Below are 20,000 nucleotides of genomic sequence, written 5' to 3'. Positions count from 1 at the left end.
TTATAATTTTATAATTATATCAACAATTAGTATAAAATTTAATTAAATTGAATAAACGACTTAATAATCTAACTCAAAGTTAATTGAATTTGCTCGTGAAACTTGAAAATAAATACTTTGGGATCTCGTAGCTTCAACTTTACCATTTTAGGTAATCTCTTGTTCCAAGCTTTAAATTTCGTGAATATATGGACTTGGCCTGAAAACCTTACAGCCCAAAATTGCTCTGAAATTGTTTTAATGGTGAAATTCTAGGGTCAAATTTCGGCCTGCCATAACTTGAAAAGAAGCCCATTTATCCACCAATGTTGAAAAAGTTATGGGCCTCTGCCTCAAAGAATATGCTGAAGAAAAAGAAAAGAAATCGTTTTGCTCGGTGGGTTTTGATTTTCAGATCTCAGTAGCAGCACTGTACAGCTCTAGGCAATTCATTTCTTGTGAAAATAAGGGATACCCATGGAGTTTTCCCCTGGTATGAAGCTTTATTTCATTATTTTCTTATATATATTGTGAACATGAAGGTGTAAGGAAGGTTTTTGATCATTGATTTTTTTGGAGGGGAAGTTAGTTTCTTTAATTATTGTTTATCGTTTCTATTAGTGGAAATTGTAAGTTGTATCTGTAAATGGGAATTTGTTAAGACTAGCTGCTAGAATTCTAATTGTGTATTTATGAAACAAGAAATTGTCTTTTCCAGGAAAGTCTAAAAGAAAAAAAAAAAAAAAGGATTTCAGTTTTCATTATTCCTGATAGTAATATATAACATTAGCTTCTGTTCAATTGGAAATCATCTATGTATTGAAACTATGCTGAGAATGTAACCTACAATTTTGCTGATTAGACAGTGTAAATATATATTCAGTTTATCTGATTATGAAAGGCCTATGCCCTGTAATTTCAAAGGGAATAAACTAGGAGGTATGATTTGTTGAGGTGTTGAAGATAAGTGTTGAATTTCTTATTGATATTTTATGTTTGGGAATAAGCTTTCACATGTTTTTCAATTTTGATCTATGGTTTGTGCCTTTGTATGGAATGCAACTTTTTTGAGTTATTTTTCGGATTTTTGGATAAGTTTAGGTATTTTCTTGTCCAAAATTCAAAATCTATATCATTGTGATAAATAGTTTTAATAATTGCAGGTATCAGCTGTGATCAATTGTGGATTCATTTCTTAGTAGGAGTTACGATGCCTAGACCATCCTTATTCTGGTAAATAATCACAGTTGACGTCTATATCAATTTTTTTTTTCTTTCTAAATCAATCAAATTCTGTAAAAGCAATTTGACTTCCCTCTTAAATGATTATCTTCAAATTTTGCTTTGCCTATTTTGCTTTATTGTTTATCTAGTTTAATAGTTAATTCCTCTCTTTTAGCCAGGCATTTGCTTCACTTTTTCCTCTTATGTTATAACAGATTCAGAAAGTTGCATCTGCTGGTTGCTTGGATTACAATTCTGGACAATTGTTTGGTCTTCTAGTGCTAGGGACAGCAAAAAAAAGCTAATATATAATATTCACATTCAGTGAGATTGACCATAGAGTTATAATTATTAAAGGACTGGTGAAAGTTAATAGAGTAGTGATGTGGGGGTGAATGAATCAATTTTTGGTTCTTTACACTTAGGATTCCTTGCCTTCAGGCTTGTTTAGCTAGAAACAACATTTGTTTAACCAGATATTGCCACAACTAGTGGTGGTTTGCACTAAATACTAATAAAATGTATCTTACTTGTTATAACTTCTGTTTAGGTTTTAAGGTAGTTTACTTATGTGTGTGCCACTGTGGATTATAATATCTCTGTCACAATTAGTATTCATTAAAAATACATATTTTCTAGTTCAAGCAAACATCTTTTACGCTTTCAATTTATTTGTCACAGGGATTTATAGATGTCTCTAAGGGGTTATTTCTGAAACTGAGAAACTTTGTTTTGTTCATATTCTTCCTGGCATTCTGTGTTGCTATTATGTCTAAAGATACACACTGTGCTAGTGGCCAATCAAGAGAGAGATATGTCCCTTGATGCAAGGGCATCAGATAAACATAAAATTTTACCTAAGAAAGGAAGAGATACTACTTTATGTTTATTGCTTGTTTTAGGCTTGACTGGTGTTAATTAAAATCTTGTCAAAAGGGTTTGTACCTTGGATGTTCTCCCCTACTACTCTAGGCTTTTCCTAAAATAATGTGTTAAGAAGGATGGCATGATTTGGGAAAGAAAATCTTATAAGAATCTCAATTTGGCAATTTGTCCTTAAGCAGTTGATTGTTGTGCTTGTCATAGGGCTTCTCTTGAATGCATTTGGTATGCGGTGGTCATTGTTTGCTTTCTTCAGGTGAAGCAATTTACATTAGCTAAAAGAGTGTAAAAATGGAAAGAAGAAATTGTAATCTATCAAGTTTCATGTGCTAGTGCATTCTTTGCTTCTCTCTCTTGAATGGAATGTTCTGCAGTACCACTCGGGGTTTTCCTAAAATTGACCAGAAAACCTTGAAAGAATCTCATAGGCAATCTTGACCTTTAGGAGCCGATTGTCATGTTTCTCATGGAGCTTCTCTGGGATGCATTTGGTATGGGCTGACAATTTGCTTTAAGAAAAGATTGTAAATTTGAAAGAAGTAATTAAAATCTATTGAGTCTTATGTGCTATTGCATTCCTTTTTCTCTCTTGAATGGCTCTTGATACAGGAATCATTGTAATACTGGAGAAATGATGATGATTATGATGGAAATAATTATAGTAATAGCTTAGCCCTATGTAGTACTTGATTTTATGGTGACGCTTAAAGTGAGCATAAATCACTAGTCGAAATTTCAAATTCTAGAGCAGATAATGTTTAAGCTGTTGGGTATAGTTAGATCATCAATATGTAGCTATCATGCCTATATTATTCATTTATTCTAGTTCTTTCTTCTAATTTAGTAATGCTGGACACATTAAATACCTTGAACTGACAATGGCTTTTTAGTAGTAGTAGGTCCTCCGAAATACTGAGAAAAGAATAAAGAAAAACTGAGCATATATTTGTTGAACGTGAGCACATATTGGACACCGGTATTAAGTCTGGGCCACATAGATATAACATTGAGCGCTTTTATGTTTTACTCGATTTTCCAAATTTACCCTTTAACTGACACTCGATATTAGGTGGCAAATTGTTTAATGACCTTTTGGTAGTCGGTTTCCTTTCTACGTGGCGCTTGACATTTGTTTTGCAAGATATTGATACTCTGGATTTCCATTTATGACTATTCCTAATATGGGTTATTGAGGACAAGGCGCTTTAACGCTGTTTTAACATCTCTCCTATGGCAACCATTTTTTCCATATATGCTTCCTCTGGTTGGATTTCTTAAGTGGATTTTATTATTAATTGTCATTTATACTAATTTGTGTTAACCACTATGACTGATTTCTTCGCCTTGAAGGGTTATAAAACGAGGCAAGAATAAGACCCTCTTTCTCATTGCAAGGTCTACTTTAGCCTTCTAGTATCTATCTTTTCTTGAAAAGAGCTCAATTTTGTGTTTCTTTCAGGTTCTACCATGAATTTCCATTCGGGTAGAGAAGATGCGCAGAAGCATGCAGTTGATAAATCATGCATCTATTGCAACAAAGTATTTGACGACTATCTAGCTCTTAGTGGCCACCTTAGGATTCATGAGGAGGAGACATTGAGGGCCCTGAATTTTCCTGGTCGTTCTAGTAATTCCATCGACATTTCTAGGAACCCTCCTGCTCCCCTGCCAAACAGCCAACTGAGCTTGGCTAGCGTGAACAATCTGACTCCAATCACTAGAACACCAACTCTAATTGACTTCTGTGCAATGTTCGGCTCATGTGATGCAAACCAGGCTAACAGGAGCAAATCCACTGGCAGCAATCTCGGAGATGCCCAAACTCAGATTGTCATGTCTCCTAGTGGTGCAACTTTTCGCCATAATAGTTCAGCTTCGAAGACATTTGCTCCAGTTGGTGCCAATGCAGCCTTGTCTTCTGCCGCATGTGCTTCATCTGGTGGCGTTGTAGCGACTGGCCTTCCTACAGATTCTTCATCATATTTGCGCAAATATGAGGTTTGTCAGTTTAATACTGATGAATTTCAGATTAGCCAGGATGGTCTGCCACCAGCCTCGAGAGATGCCATGCAGAAAACTCAAGGTTATAATCTGGGTAAGCTTCCAAATCCTACCTTTGCTATAACTAATCCTGACCTTGGTTGTGAGTCATATCAGTTGCCTAGATCCAATGGATCTATTGCTTCTTTGTGGCTTTTGCCAGGTCCGCCCCCATCCTCATACGTGGGTAAAGTTGGTCAATCTGAGACAATTTTGTTGATGGGAGAAGGAAGCAAGAGGCCCTGCTTAGCTGACAATCCAATGACTGCTAGCTTAATGAATGCATCTAAAAAACCTAAAATTTTCCCCAATGCACTTGAGGAACCAAAGAAGCTTCAGATCAAGGAGCTTCCTCTTCTCAAGAAACTTGAAGATTCACTATCTGCCTTGGAAACTTGTGTTGGTGCTGAAGAGGAAGGTCCAGTGGATTTAGATCTGTCTCTGCATCTGTAGAGTTATGTGGTTCTATCTATGCTAGATAAATAGTACTAAAGCAATAAGGGAATGATATCTCTTGCCTTCCCCATCCCCCAACAAAACTGAAAAAGAATAATTCTAAGTTTTAATGTTGTTATGTACTGTTGAACTATTTTCAGTGTGCCTGTTCAGTTTGGTTATATTATATGAAGTTATCTATTATGAAATCTCTTGTTGTTTGTGGTGTTTGATTAATTTCGAATCTGGATACGTGTATCTGTCTGTGTTCAATGTCCTGATGATTGGTTTTATAGAATCATAGAAAAAAAGGGAGATGAAGTAAATGTGACTGGAAAATCCTGCTTTGGTTATTGGACTTAGTTCTGAATGTAGATGAAAGTAAACATTGTTTAGGGTGAACTTTCGTATTTAGCATTATCACCTACAAGCTACAGTTAGTTCCGAATGTAGATGAAAGTAAACATTGTTTAGGGTGAGTTTTAGTATTTAGCATTATCACCTACAAGCTACAGTTATTGTCAATAGGCTCTACATTAACTGTGTTCTGAGTATGGTCATTAAGAGCAATGACTAATGTATTGTAACTTTTCTCTGTTCTTGTTGAAAGCTTCTTTTACATTGTGAGTAGGCCAAGGCAATGGAACAGATTTGATTGAGATCCTGCAGTTGCTTATGAAATTTTTCTTGGCCTATAACTTTGTTTGATGCTACTAAACTAGGCTCCTAATGTAAATCCAAAATTTCATATTATGCTACTGCCTCGTCACTATTTTGTCTTTTTTATTTCCTTTTTCCCCTTCTTGCTGATTTGGATTGATTCCTTATTTGTTTTCTACTATTAGTATTAAATATGATATGGACTGTGTAATGAAAGGAAGTCATGAGTGAATGTATTGAAAGGCTTGATTTTATAGTCTGTATTGATACATGTTTATAGGATTAACATAAAAGACTATTTGTAATATAAAGAATTGTATCTAATAGACTCTTTGTAAATAAAGAATTGTATGGTATTTATTAAACCTTTCCTTCTGAATTGTTAACCAAATAAGTGAGCATTTGTTTATTTTATTTATTCTTCGTGGATGATTAGCTTTAGTATGATTGAACAACAAAACGGTGCCACAGTTTTGAGACTACTACATATGTTCAAAAATGCATCTGGGTAATTGGTTAATTTCAATAAGTCCATAATCCTTTCCTCAGAAAATACCCTCTCTTGGTGTGCTTTTTGGGGTATGCTTGGAGTCAATTATATGAGATATGACTCTAAAGAGCAGTAGTTATGCTTGTTTGAGACTACTACTACACGGTGCTTGAAGCTATTAACGTGATTTTGTATATGCTTGTTTTTGGTTACTAATTGTTCTATGAATATTTGTTTTGGGAAATATTGTTCTGTATAAGAGCACTTTTAGGAACAATTACTTTTGAAGTGGAAGATTGGTAGAATTTCTGAGTAATTCCACTTTTGGGATGTCCTGAAAAGCAAAACTTGGAGGTTCACATATGAATATGGTTAAAAAGTTAAACTTCTTTAACTTTTCTTTGAAGTATGAGTGTTTTCTTCTTATTTCTTTTTTAAACAAATGAGGCATTTGCACTTAAGACCTTTCTTGTTAAAATATTTTAAATGGGTTTAACTTTCATGTAATCATCTTTATACTTGATATTCATATTACTTTCCTCCCATTATCCACATTCAAGTAAGTTCTCTTACATTCACTACTCATTATTTTAGCACAATCATATTTCATTTTCTTATTAAAACCATTCTTTAATAATTTCTTTCCAAGGCTTACAAATAAAGACTTAAAAGTTTCATTTAGGAACTTTTTATCTTTTAGCAGATTTAGCTCTCTAAAATTCTCTCTACACTTTTCTTTTTACAATCACCGTAGCTCTCATCTTTCTCAACCTCTTATTGCCTTTATCATTGTCGTCTGCCATTACATTTGTTTTCGGAAATCTAGTTTTATCTTCCTCTCCCTCATATCTCTACAATATCTCGTTTTGCTAGATTGTAACATCTCATCGCCTTATCAAAAACACCTTTTACAATGATGCTCAACGAGTTTTAGTGGCAAAGCTTTAGGGTTGGAGGACAAATGTATCCATTGAATGAATTGGTTACAATTTGCTCACTCGAATAATCTTGGTGGAGTAGGTTTTCAGAATATTGGTCACTTCAATGTTTCCTTCCTTGCCAAACAAGACCCAAATGCTTTTTAAGTCAATATTTTAAAAATCGAATAAGTGGTCGAACTGTTTAGACTATCAATTCTCAATTCAACCATCAGTCCAATTATAATTAAGTAAAGAATTAAAAGATTTCACAAACTCCCAATTTTTTTTTTTGTTTACCAGTTTTGAGCTATTCACCCAAGAGCCGATTCAATCTCTTTGTTTGGAGTGGTATACTAGTTGATTCTTAATTCCACCCGGATCCAACCAATGGCGGATCCAAAAATACGACTTAAAGGGGTCAGGGGCGAAGTAATTCAATTTTTTTAGTTCAAGTCTAGTTAAATTTTACAACTTAAATAATTCAAATAGAATAACAAATTCATGTAAATACCCATTAGGTCCCAGATAGTTTTGAAAATGTGCAAAATTGATGCATCTCAAGAAAATTATAAAATTTCAAAATAATCTTTTAAAATTTAAAATATCTATAAAACATACATGAATTGAAATTTTAAAATTTATTTTAAAAAATTCTTTAATATATATAATGATAAATTATAATTTTTAAATGAAATTCCAATATGATAAATTTGATGCTTTAAATAAGTAAATTATCAAGTTTATGATAGTAATTATCTTGTTTTTTCCTCTTATTTTGTTTTAAAAGAGTTTTTAAATGTATATGTTATTTATGTTCTTTAACTCAAAATTTGGTCATATTGTTGACACGATCTGAATATGAATGGTTTAATTTTTTTAATTCAACTCAAATAATTTATTCAGTTCGATTCAATTTGAATTTCATTTCACTCGACTTAATCCAAGACAATTTTTATATAAGTTTAGATGATAAAATAGAACTTATCGACTCGATTAACTCAATTTTTTTTTACTCGATTCGACTTTGTTAAATCAAATGCTCACCTTAGACTCTTCCCATCAACCAACAATGGTTAAGGACATTACCGATTGAAATTCAAGATCTATTTGCGCTTGTAGTTCGCCCATTTGTTTGGCTTTTCTCAAAAGACGGTCCCTACAATGTTCAGTCCAGATACCAATGGCTCTCTTCACCGCTCCAACCTCAAATGGCTGTTGTCATTGTGATGCACAGTCATGCAAGAGATGGAAAACATTTATAGGGCCTTCATGTTGTCTCAAAGATTAATAACATCCCATGAAGGGCTTGTCATAATCCGATGACAACCAGAGAAATATTGTCAAGAGATTTTAGGGTAGTGGACCCTTATTGCCCGAGATGTGGAATCCATCAAACATGTTGTCTTTTTTCTGTACCATTACTAGGACTGTGTAGTCTTGTGTCCTGGTGAGAGGCAACATTGTGGTTTCATTCTGCTTAGCCAAGGGTCGTGGTTAGCCACATGTTATATTCAAGTTTAATTGTCAGTCTTACTCTTTCTGATTCGATTGGATACCAGACTACTTGTATGATTCAACATAATACTCCTTTTTTAAGTTGTTTCTCTCATGCTTCCTTCTCTTTGATCTGTGGGGAGTCGAATAAACTTACTGATTGAGTTGCTAAAAATGTTAGCCTTTATTTTTCATTTAAATGATTAGGTAATCTTTACTGTGTGATTCACTTGAGCTTTTTTAGCACTTTTTGTCTTTTTACTGAAGTTTAATTCTTTTCATTTTTTAGAAAATTTAATTTATTTAGTTGTTGAAACCTTTCAAATATATATTGCGACATTTAAAATTTTAAAAAATATCCATTTAATAACCATTGAAAAATAAGATTATAATAAATTTAAATATATGTATCTACTAGATTAAATTCAGTAATTAATCTTTCGCATTCTATAAATTCATTAAGAGGGTAGATACTGAAAATAAATTTTAAGAGCGGGAATTGAACCACGATGTCACCTAAAATCAACAATAAAAAAGAGATGAATTTTATAACACCCTTTTTTGTTTTTGTTCGAACTTTCGAAGGTTTCAACTTTGAACTCAAATCTTCCGTTTAAGCTTTTAAACATTTGGATTTGGACAGTGAAAAGACAGTTTTCTTCAAAACCCCGCAGTTAAAAGCGCGTGTCCTACAATGTTCCTAACCTTTTGCTCTTGTTTACTGGCGTTGGAACTTGGAATTACTTCTTTAGCGCGTGGTTTTAGACTTCCAGTGGGCCTACAGTCTGTACCACCATTCACCATTTTTTTTCCTCACAGAAATTATTGATATATTATTTGGAACTAGCTCCTATTCCCAATAATATTCTTTTTTTAGTTTGAATTCAAGGCTTTCTTTTTTATAATTAAAAAAATCAAATTAATGGTTAAATTTGATTAGAAATTATTAAAATTTATAAAATTTAAAATTATTTAAAATAGAAAAATTAATTCAATTTTTGTTCGATAAAAATCAATTTAACTTTGTTCATATTAATGTGTCGGTCAATTTTAATTTAATTGATTTAACTAATCGATCTCTTCGTAATTATGATTAGTCTTATCATTATACTTAATATTTATTAATATTATTTAAAATTTTAATTATATAAATAAGTAAATTAAAAAATATATATTTAGAAATAAAAAATAAACATGGAAGATTTTTGAAATTCATTTAATGATAATTAATATTAATTAATATATCTCATAAATCAGAATCATATACAGTCCATATCCTTTCTTCCTTATTTCCAATATTGGAAGAGTCCCTTGGGGGGATAGGGGGGAGGGGGGCAGGGTAAACAAGCTTAAAATCTCACAAAAAGATGGCTATACTGTTTATTTGATATAGCAAGTATTCAAGAAAAAGAAAATCCCATTTTTGTAAGTCTCCACATATCAGTTCTTTTCTTCTCATCTCTTTTTCTTCTTATTTATGCAATCTGCTTTTGTTTGCAAAGTTATATTTATATGTTATATATAGGATAAAGTATTTTCTGGGTTTTAGTCTCTTTTCTGAATTATATCATCTCTGTAGGCCATAGTGGCAGGGTTTCTTTCTTTTTTTATGGGTTTTTGGGTTTCTTATTGGTAGGAGCAAAACTTTAGATTGTTTTAGGTTATATTCAAAGATACTATCATATGGGTTATTGACTTTTCTTTCTTTTTCTTTTTCTTTTTTTTTTCTCTCTGGATATAAAGCTTTGTTATCTTTCCTCCCTGCCTTGGCATCATAGTGGTGTATATTAATAGAAAGGGTTAAAATTTTCTGTAACTTGGAATAGATTCTTTGAAGTTTTGACTGGGATTTGGATGTTTAAGTTGTTCAATTCATAAAAACTAGGAATTTCTTGCTGAAACAAGGTTCTTTCTGTAGTGTTAAAAGGGTTTTAGATTGTTTGTTTTGGGAGAGGCAAAGGGGTTGATTTTTATACCAAAAGATGAGGTTAGGCAAAGGGTTTCAGTTTGAGTTGTATCTTCAAGGGGAACCCCTTATTCCAGGCCTTCCTGATGATGTTGCCCTTAATTGTCTCCTTCGGCTTCCGGTCGAGTGCCATACCGCTTGTAAAGCCGTATGCAAGCGATGGCACTTTCTGCTTGGTAATAAAGAACGATTTTTCACTTCAAGGAAGGAACTAGGTTTCAAAGACCCTTGGCTGTTTGTGCTTGCCTTCCAAAAATGCACTGGTGAAATTGAATGGCAGGTTCTTGATTTAACCAATTTTTCTTGGCATAGCATCCCTACGATGCCGTGCAAAGACAATATTTGTCCCCATGGTATTAGCTGTGTTTCGTTTCCCAGTGATGGCGCACTCTTTGTTTGTGGGGGGATGATGGCCTCCGATGTCGATTCCCCTCTTGACTTGGTCTTCAAGTATGAGATTCAGAAAAACAATTGGACTGTGATGAAAAAGATGAATACTGCTAGATCGTTTTTTGCAAGCGGAGTGATTAATGGGATGATATATGTAGCTGGTGGAAACAGTGCTGATCTTTTCGAGCTCGACTCGGCCGAGGTTATGGATCCCGCAATTGGGAATTGGCATCCAGTAGCCAGCATGGGGACCAATATGGCATCTTATGATTCTGCAGTATTCAATGGAAAGCTTCTAGTGACAGAAGGCTGGTTATGGCCATTCTTCGTCTCTCCAAGGGGTCGAGTTTACGATCCAATAACTAATACTTGGGAGAATATGGCTCTAGGATTGAGAGAAGGCTGGACTGGCTCGAGCGTAGTGGTTTATGGCCACTTATTCGTGGTTTCTGAACACGAAAGAATGAAACTTAAAGTTTATTATCCAGACAGTGATTCCTGGGAAACAACACAAGGTCCCCCATTACCAGAACAGATATGCAAACCATTTGCTGTCAATGCATACGATAACATAATATATGTCATCGGTCGCTACCTTCATGTTGCCATGGGCTATATCTCGAAACGGAATGAAACAGGGAGTTCTGAGAATAAGTGGAGATTCAGTGTCGAATGGCAAGTTATCGATGGTCCAAAACTTTCTGACTTGACACCCTCAACTTCTCAGGTTCTGTTTGCTTAGCTTATATCACATATTGTCTATCAGTTCATTCAATAAATTGTAGTTGCAGAAGTCGTATGCATTTCGATATGTTTTTCTAGTCATGTACTCACTCGATTCTTGTATGGATTATAAGTCCATATCATCAATGGCTATAAGCACAATTACAGTGGTAAGAGAACATTGGAAACTTAGGGAAAATCATTAACTTGCATGTTAAGCAAAGCATTGATGCAAATTCAATTGTTAAAAGAACCTTAAGCAAGGGCTTATATTAAGGGGGGACAAGAATGGCAGATTCTCAAGTAAATAACAAATCTGATTCTGTCTGCTACATTGCTAACAAAAAGCACGATGATGTTGGGATTTTTTATTTATTTAAAAAACAATCAATCCTGCCTTTCTTTTTCTAACACTTCCTGTAATGAAGATCATGGCCATTGTTTTTAGTTTATGCTTGGACAGAATCTTGTTTCGTAGTAATAATTTATGTATTAAAAAAGAATAAGAATATATGTATACTACATACATATATTTAACATTAACATTCACGTACTCATTTGAAATAAGATAAAATAAACGAGGAGTTAATTGAAAATATTGAGGTGGAGAGTTTGATGGTGAAGGTTCACCCCCTTCTCCTTTAAGAAAAATAAAATAATGGAATACGTATCTTTTGTTTTTGTTGAATTTCAACGTGGAAGGCACGTTATTAAGTGGCATAATCCCACTTTGCTAGTGAAAGAAAATGGGGGGTTTTGTGAAGGACTGGATTGTTTAAATCTCAATTAAAAATTTATAAGAAATCAAGGTTGTTCAAATATTAATCTAATTCCCATTCCCATTTGCAACCACAATTAAGTCAATTCTCGATATGAATACGTATAATATTTAAGAAAACAATAACTAATAAACAAGGTTAATTGTACCAAATGTTCATTTTTTAAATTAATCCCTAAATTTTTAAGTTTTTATCATACAGAACAAATTTTAACATGTTAAAAGTCGTACATTCTGACGATGCTATCCATGGATGATATACATGTAATCACATGTGCACATATTTCGAATTTGATGGGTAAAGGCCCAAAATGTGATATGAAGAAGTGATTGGGCCCAAGACTCAACATCATAACAGTAGGATTTTGTAGGAAGGATTTCTATCAAAGCGATTCGCTGAAAATTCATTCCCAGAGAGAAAGAATTAAGAGGGAAGGAGCTGATGGCAGCAATAACAAGCGCGGTGATAGCCATAGCGGGAGTGATATTGGGATGGATAGCAATCGAGATCGCTTGCAAGCCTTGCCTGGAGAAAGGGCGTGAAGCCATTGACCGATCTCTTAACCCTGATTACGACCCCGACGATGATCTCCAAGCCCCTCTCAACCCTAACCCAGATCCCCAATCTCACCCTGGTATTTCTTCTTCCACTTCATCCAAACCCCTACAAATTTAAGGGTTGTTCTAGGCAAATTTGTGTCGATTTATTTTCTACCTTATTTGTCCAGGTGATTTGGTATTGTTATGTTTGAACTTTGAATGAATGGTGTGGTTGAATTGTTATGGTACTACTATGATCACATTCAATTGTACCGTTGTTGGCCTGGTTTTGGTTTGTTTCAAGTGACATAACTTGGTTTATGCATCCATGCCTTTCAAACATAACATACTCTACAGATTATTGAATTGAGTGCAGGATTTTTTATTTTTTTTTAAAATTTTTTGCAGTGTTGTAGTTGTTCATTAAGGCAGTCGGCTTTAACCCAGATGTCCAGATCCGATAATTTTCTAGATAAACAAGTTTAGTACGAATGCAATACATAAATGCGAGAGTACTGATTATAAATATATAAAATAATTATGTAATAAATTTATAAAATATGAAATGGTAAGGATGTAAACATTATAATATTTTTAAAAGTAAAATATAAATATTATGTTTTTAGTAAATTACCAATTGCGTTGGTAATTCAATTAAAAGGCACGTATATTTTTCATAATATTAAATTAAAAGACCTTCAAAGATAAATTAATTTAATTAAAAAATAATTAGATCATGAGATATAGAAATGCAATTCCCATTGCAATGCCCCCAACTAACCAAATATTTTATACTCGTAAAGTAGCAGCAAAGGCGAATCCCATTAACGAACATGGCATACAGCTTTAACATAATAAAAAATAAAAAGAAATTCTCTTCTAAAGAAAATAAAACAAGCGCCAGGGAAAAAATGTAGCTTATTTCAAGTACCGTAACAAGTAAGGTATCAAATGAGAGTCTAAATATGCTTTACAATTACAATCTCGATTGCAACAACAAAAAACAAAGAACCTACATGTTACTGTACATGGATTTCACCTCCGGCCCCTTAGAGAAAAGACCATAGTTTCCCCTGTCATTTTACAAGGAGCTTTCTGTTATAAAAAGAAAGAAACAAAAAAAAAAAAAAAGCTTATGCCAAATAATTGTATATTTGTGGGTTGTTCTTGTCCCGCTCCAGGTACTCCCTGTCAATGAGAGACTCGATTCTTTTCTTCAAATCAGCCGGTTTTATGGGAAACTTTAGCTGTTCAATGGAATAAACTTGTTTTCAGTATATGGATATCTCCAACTGCAACTTAAAAGGCATATTATCCCTTTAGATTACCTGTTCGAAGAGTTCAGTTATCAAAAGAGTGTGACTCAACACTTTCCTCGTCTTCATTATCCGAACAATAGCAGCATCAACCTGGAATATATCGAGTCATAGTACAATAGATTTGATTAAGCACCAACTGAGACGGCTTTCTGACCTGTTATTTTATTTTGTTCTTTTGGTGGATAGCTAAAAAAAAGGAAGAGAACATGCTGAACCTGATATTGACGGTCTTGAAATACTCTTTCAGTGGTGCTTGTGTTCTCCTCCACTGTCTCTTTCATCTGGATTGCATTTACCTGCTTTCCAAAAGGAAAAGAGTCAGCTTGATGCTTTATTACGTGTGGCAATTACTCACGTCAGAATCATAATAAAAACTTTCCCATAGAAATTTAGGAGAATAGCATATAGATAAGCATGACGGCATTAGAAAAGTTTTTAACCACCATGGCTTGAAATCGCAAATAGATGTACCTTTATACGATAGAGAGGAGCAGTAAATCCTTCGTTGAAAATGAAAGAATCATCATCTTCGACATCTCTCCCTTTTGGCAACTGCAGCACACAAATTCAAACATAGAAAAGAATAAAGAAAAGAATGTCACCTACTTAGCCAGCACAATAATGAGATTAACTTGGTGAGTGCAATAATATAATGGCCATACCTTTTGCAGGACTCTCACTTTCCCACATGCAAGGGACTGCAGGGTCCTTCTCAATTCCTTGTCCTCAATGCCAGTGGAGTCTTTAATGTCTTGAAAGCTAAGCTTTTGGGCATCGTTGAACAACATCAGAACTACAGTCTAGAGGTTAAAAGATCACAAAACCAGAAAACTGTTAGAACTTGTCTGCCTGTAGAGAAACCACGAAAAGAGAAGGAACATTATGGAAGACAGGAGGAAAATGGCTCATGAGACACCAAGAGACAAACCTGGAACAGGGAAACTGCCAGCTCCTTTTTACCTTTGGAAAAATCTGCTTTCAACACACAATGACCCAATGAATTTTGCCACATTAGGCGTCTCCCACTGTACTTACTCAAGTAGAACTCCTTGAAGATGTCCTGTTAGACCAAGTAGAAGAAAGTATTAGAGAACTATAAGATAAAAGCTTCCTGGTGTTTATAATGGTAAACATTTCATCCCAAAGTCTGCAGCAAACCTGATAGACATTCAATTCATGTGGAAGCCTAACATCCATAGGTGGATATGTTGGCCAGTACCTGCCCAGCTCAAGAACCAAAATAGAATCAAATACTATAGATCAAGCAGCTATTATTTAACTTGAATAATGGTAAAGTATGATTTACCCAGTTGTTAAGACATGGACACTCATCTCAATTCCTGATCGAAGTTTTGTCCTGGCTTGGGATGACTGCTTGAATGATTCATTTATCTCCTTTGACAGTTCAATATCCTGGATAAAAATAACGAGAATCCATATTCATTATAATTAAGGTTTGTATTCTGGGAAACTGTTAAGAACTCTTTGCCAAAAAACAACACACTGCAAGATCAACCATACAACATGAGGAGATTTAATTACAAATAGAAGCCCATAGTTCTGACCCATGGCAACAACTGCAATATTACATTTCAATTAATTTCATATGATTAGTTTCCCTAGAACTGAAATTTAACTGGAAAGGAAACTCAGGTGTGCAAATAGTGGTAGTCCACTAAAGTGCACAAAATTTAAGAGTAAATGTTGTTTGCATGTGAACATATTTTAGACCTAAGAATCTAGTCACAAAAATAAATTCCAAAGTCACACGAACTCCATATATTATGTAAATTGTTTGATCTTACATCAACCAGTACACAAGTAGGTACTCCAAGAAATAGAAGATAATTTAACTTGTTGAGTACTTTTCTCTTCTACTCTGACATGATTCGATTATTTTCTTATATATTTATATGATCTACCCTCAGGCACAACAAACTTATTACATGATCATTAGTTCAACACATTCTGCTTGCAGGAATTACACATAATTAATCCAACTCATGTCATGAGGGGTAACACTACTGGAGACAATACCACCACTAACAGGTAACATATTCTTAGACTCTTAGTGGTTATAAAAGTTATGGACTGCCCATGCTTACAAAACCCTAAAGGATGCAGTTCACCAGATTAATAATTAGAAATTCCAATGGTAACCTATGGAATGCATTTCTTTTACAAACTTATACAAAAAAGGATATAGAGGTAAACCTTGAACATTCCTTCAAGTTTGTTTGTAAACTGGCTGCCACACTCTGTCTTCAGCTGCAGCATCGCAAGAACATAACAAATTAACAATTTAATACAATCTTCTGAAGACACACCATTTAATGCGAAGAACATACTGACCTTAGAAATCATGGATTTCTCTGCATCAATAGAAGCACTCTTCCCTAAAAGCAGCCTTTTAGCAAGATCTTTCTTATAGAATGCTTCAAAAACATCCTTGCCCTTAATTATCAACAAAAATGCCATTCACAACTCTAGCATTAGCTAGTAGGGCAAGAAAGAAAGAAATGCACAAAAGGAAAACTGTTACTTGGGGGAAAAAAGTAAATTTAATCATTTTTGTAGGAAACTCTACCTGGATGAACCTGAATAAAACCAAAACTTTATCAAGTGTACCCTCTAATTCCTCTTCAGAAGTACCCTTATTACCAGCACGAAGCTTTTCATCCAGAAACTTAGCAATAAGCTCAGCAGGTCGATTCTATTAAACACAATAAAGTTCGACCATCAGTCAAGTTCAAAATATGATGATCTAAATTAGGAATTTAATTCACTGGTTTAAAGGTAAATGAATATGCAGTTTAAAAATAAAATAATCTCCAAATACAAAGGACAAACATGCTAACCTGACGAAGATTAATTAGATGCTCAAAAGAATCCTTAATGGTGTTGCAAAATGCCTCATTCTTGGAAAAGCTTTCTTCCAATATGGAGTCAAGTGAAGCCTTGAATTCTAACAAGGAAGACACCATGTCCTTGTCTTTCTCTTCATCCATGACAATGCTCTGCCCAGTTCTCCGAATATATGAGCTTAGGGCCTGCCTGAGTGATTCAAGAGCACTGACCCTTGAAAACAGTGAGTACATCCTCTGAAGGTCCTCAATACGGTGTCCATCCATCAGCATCATAAATCCCTGCACAAATTAGAGAAACCATAACTACTAAGAAGATGCAAATTCAAGGTGTTCAAAGCACAAAGAACAACCAAAAATTCATATTCACACCTTATCAAGAATGGCAGGTATATGACGTTCCAGCAGTTGCCTTTCTGCTGTTGCTATAAGCGGCTTTCTCGTAAGAGCATCCAGGTAGAGTAAGCATCTTTCATTTTCTTCATTTAACCTCATCTGAAGGAATACACACAAAAAGCTATATAAATATAAACTTACCCAAAAATTGTAGAGGAATAAACATGCATATTCCATATGAATACAGAAACATATGATAAATTAAGAATTCTTGTTAGAAGGATAAAACATGTACAATCCAAACCAGTCACTGCTAATAGAAACATAAAATATGAAAAGCACCTCTACATGCTTCAAGTAATCTGGAACATCAGATTGCTGCATGTATTTCATTCCTTCAGCTGCATAAAACTCGGATGTACGCTCCAGGAATGGCTTCTCAAAGCTTTCTGAGTAAATACCTAAAGCAGTAAACATCTTCAAAAGATGGTTAAGTAGTGTTCTGTCAACTGCTTCACCTAACCTGCATGATCAAAAACAGATGCAGTGGATTCCAAGATGTAAATTTAATAGAAACTTGGAAGATGGGAATTAATCCAAAATTTATGTGGATTTAGACATCATAATTGGCCTTTCAAGATACTGCTTTCCACAATAGAAAATACGTAGCCACCTTATACCTCTAAAATCATAGAAAGATAAGTAAACTAAGCCAGGGAATATTGACATTGAAACAACAATTTAGGAGTTACTAACCTGACAAATACTTGACACGTTGGTTTACTTTTTCAGTATTTACCTCTCCACTTACACTTGCATAGAAAATTCAGTGTGACCTCAACTAGGTAAGAAGGAATCTAAAACAAGTTAAACCACAGCATTCGTTTATCCCAACTATACTGTTTCATCCAACCATATTATGCTTTATGTACTAATAGCGAAGCCGAAACAATACAAGGCAACAGGGGACCTTCTCAATTTCTTATACCTTTCCATCCACATCGTTACAAGAAGGATAGTTCATCCATAAGTTTTGCAACATTCAATGAGAACCAATCCGGTACAATATCCATCTAAAACTATTATGCATCTTCTGCATAAGTTTTTACTTTGGAACACACAAAAAAGAGACTAGAATAAAAGAATTGCAAATTTCAATTTGACTGTTATTAAAATTACCTCTCACTCTCAATCATTCTTAAAAGACCGGTGACAGTTTTGTGCTCAACTTCTGGAGCCAGAGAAAGATGTTTACAGAAAAGTTGCAAGCCCATGTCCCACAATGAACGTACATTTGGGGTTTGTTTAACATATGTTCTGTCCAGGTACAAGGCTATACCACGAATCATCAACATTTGATCACAAAGATCTTGCCAACATTTCTCAACAAGCGATAAGAAAACCACGAGGTCCGGACTTTGCCCAACCAAAGATCTTAATGCTGCCGATATACGTGCTTCACACTCTTTTTCAATTCGTTGATAAAGACTTCCTCCCATCCTATGCAGGCAAAGATCATTGACAGCCTGAATGAAGCAAGCCCAGTAATCAAGTGACAATATTGCTCATATTGCAAATGGCTATCGTAATCAAAATAGAGAGAATGAAAAAAATATACAAGACTTACCTGATAAAGCTTCTCCAAGTCACATGAATCTGGTTGCTTCAGAAAAATAGCATTAATGGCTGACTTCAGCTTTGCCCACGTTTCCTCCTCAAAATTCGTAGGCACTGTCGGTTTTGCTACACCGAAACAAGTCAGAAGTTTAAGTTGTATCAGAAATCTTTCCGAGTATATCTTCTAAATATTTTCATTGTTAGCAGTGCAAAGCCCTTCTGGTTTCTTACAATTAGTTCATATAAACAACATAGTCTAGGAGATATAATCTGATTTCCAAAAGAGCCAAACTTACTTAAAGCCCCCATTACATGATTACAATTCCTTGTAAGTAAACTTACTAATAATAAGTAATAACAATTACATGCTAACTAAAAGCCGTATTTAGTTTTCTGGAAAGATAAAGTAATTGATTATACTTATGCGAGCACGCATCAAATATGCTTACAAAGAAAACAATAAATGGCTCCACCCAAATAAAATTCTAAATAACCCAATTATAATTAATTAGTGCTAGCTCAGTATAACAGTAAAAGCAATAAAACAAACTCAAAATACCAAGATCTTAAAATCGAATAAAACACCGAGTTTTATAAAATCCACCTCTTCTAAGTCCTAATTTTTCATTCCAAAAATGACCCAACAACCCAAAGCCACTCAATTGGTAAGATCAAAATTCTGTATTAACTAAAAAGGGGAATTCATAAAACACCCAGAAAACAAACTATAAGAATAGAGAGAGATCAAGTAGAAGAAACTCAACCTTTAACGAATTTGATGACGAGCTTCTTGGCGGGTTGAGGTGGTGTAGCCTTTTTGCGAGACAAATTGGCGGCGGCGGGAGCGCGAGCATCGTCGGACTTGGAATCGTCGTCGAGGGACATAGGTGAAGAAGGGTCGAAGACGACGTCGTTATCGCCTTGGTTGTTGTGGTGGTTGTGAAGGCCGTTCTTATTGGGGTCAAGAGAACAAGCCACGGCTTGGGACTTGGCTTTCTTCATTGACGGTTGAAAGTGAGAAGAAGAGGAAGAAGAAGAAGAAGAAGAAGCAACAGCGGCGTTGGAGCTAAGAGAGCGTTTGGTTGGGGGGAGAGACATGAAAAGTGATCAAGAAAGCATTGTAAAATCTTCAGCTTCAACTATTTAATTTAATTTGATTTTTATTCACTCTTTTTATTTTATTTTTACAGTATACATCATATAGATATAGGGGAAGATAACGAGAGAAGGCAGCTGAAAGATGAAAAATGTTGAGAGAGAAGGAAGTTACAAAAATAGAAATGTTTTTACCCTTTTCCTCCTTTTGTGTACTGTTTGGTGGTTGCTGGGCCTCAAAGCCCGGT

At 34.5% G+C, this 20,000-nt stretch overlaps 4 protein-coding genes across 7 annotated transcripts; 3 read left to right on the top strand and 1 right to left on the bottom strand.

Annotated features, from left to right (window-relative positions):
• The first annotated feature begins 329 nt into the window (after nt 1-329).
• Nucleotides 330-4,769, top strand: LOC105777779 (uncharacterized). 3 transcript variants are annotated; one of them, XM_052622766.1, is made up of 4 exons: nt 330-472; nt 1,143-1,212; nt 3,545-4,180; nt 4,289-4,769. In XM_052622766.1, exons 3-4 carry the CDS (start codon nt 3,553-3,555, stop codon nt 4,576-4,578), a joined length of 918 nt encoding a protein of 305 aa, XP_052478726.1. In that variant the 5' UTR covers nt 330-472; nt 1,143-1,212; nt 3,545-3,552; the 3' UTR covers nt 4,579-4,769. The 3 variants fall into 3 exon arrangements, with proteins under 3 accessions (XP_052478726.1, XP_012456693.1, XP_012456694.1); XM_012601239.2 differs by having other exon boundaries at nt 3,545-4,769; XM_012601240.1 differs by lacking the exon at nt 330-472 and adding an exon at nt 524-608 and having other exon boundaries at nt 3,545-4,769.
• Nucleotides 4,770-9,411: 4,642 nt separating this feature from the next.
• On the top strand, nt 9,412-11,382 carry LOC105777809 (F-box/kelch-repeat protein At1g30090). Of its 2 annotated transcripts, none has more exons than XM_012601290.2 (2): nt 9,412-9,549; nt 10,043-11,382. In XM_012601290.2, exon 2 carries the CDS (start codon nt 10,107-10,109, stop codon nt 11,220-11,222), a length of 1,116 nt encoding a protein of 371 aa, XP_012456744.1. In that variant the 5' UTR covers nt 9,412-9,549; nt 10,043-10,106; the 3' UTR covers nt 11,223-11,382. The 2 variants fall into 2 exon arrangements, with proteins under 2 accessions (XP_012456744.1, XP_052478800.1); XM_052622840.1 differs by having other exon boundaries at nt 9,420-9,549; nt 9,868-11,382.
• Nucleotides 11,383-12,347: 965 nt separating this feature from the next.
• LOC105775138 (outer envelope membrane protein 7) lies at nt 12,348-12,846 on the top strand. Its single transcript, XM_012597669.2, has one exon. It carries the CDS (start codon nt 12,424-12,426, stop codon nt 12,655-12,657), a length of 234 nt encoding a protein of 77 aa, XP_012453123.2. The 5' UTR covers nt 12,348-12,423; the 3' UTR covers nt 12,658-12,846.
• Nucleotides 12,847-13,425: 579 nt separating this feature from the next.
• On the bottom strand, nt 13,426-19,900 carry LOC105776957 (cullin-4). Its single transcript, XM_012599946.2, has 17 exons — nt 19,422-19,900; nt 18,668-18,783; nt 18,220-18,566; nt 17,383-17,563; nt 17,077-17,199; nt 16,699-16,986; nt 16,428-16,553; nt 16,193-16,294; nt 16,055-16,108; nt 15,147-15,253; nt 14,999-15,059; nt 14,769-14,900; nt 14,503-14,640; nt 14,312-14,392; nt 14,056-14,136; nt 13,850-13,930; nt 13,426-13,768 (listed from the first exon to the last, which is right to left on the bottom strand). Exons 1-17 carry the CDS (start codon nt 19,753-19,755, stop codon nt 13,655-13,657), a joined length of 2,466 nt encoding a protein of 821 aa, XP_012455400.1. The 5' UTR covers nt 19,756-19,900; the 3' UTR covers nt 13,426-13,654.
• Between the last annotated feature and the right edge of the window lie 100 nt (nt 19,901-20,000).

This window comes from Gossypium raimondii, chromosome 10 (assembly GCF_025698545.1).
Source record: "Gossypium raimondii isolate GPD5lz chromosome 10, ASM2569854v1, whole genome shotgun sequence".
Taxonomy (NCBI): Eukaryota; Viridiplantae; Streptophyta; class Magnoliopsida; order Malvales; family Malvaceae; genus Gossypium; species Gossypium raimondii.
Note: the sequence above shows the minus strand (reverse complement) of the source record. Positions and strands in the feature narration are given on the sequence as shown.

Excerpts from the sequence above, each read along its gene's own strand:
- LOC105777809 (XM_012601290.2), top strand. The coding sequence starts at position 10,107 with ATGAGGTTAGGCAAAGGGTTTCAGTTTGAGTTGTATCTTCAAGGGGAA.
- LOC105775138 (XM_012597669.2), top strand. The coding sequence starts at position 12,424 with ATGGCAGCAATAACAAGCGCGGTGATAGCCATAGCGGGAGTGATATTG.
- LOC105777779 (XM_012601239.2), top strand. The coding sequence starts at position 3,553 with ATGAATTTCCATTCGGGTAGAGAAGATGCGCAGAAGCATGCAGTTGAT.
- LOC105776957 (XM_012599946.2), bottom strand. The coding sequence starts at position 19,755 with ATGTCTCTCCCCCCAACCAAACGCTCTCTTAGCTCCAACGCCGCTGTT. Across the intron at positions 18,784-19,421 it reads CGTCATCAAATTCGTTAAAG|CAAAACCGACAGTGCCTACG; the intron begins GTTGAGTTTCTT and ends GTTTCGGTGTAG. Across the intron at positions 13,931-14,055 it reads TTCAAGACCGTCAATATCAG|GTTGATGCTGCTATTGTTCG; the intron begins GTTCAGCATGTT and ends GATATATTCCAG.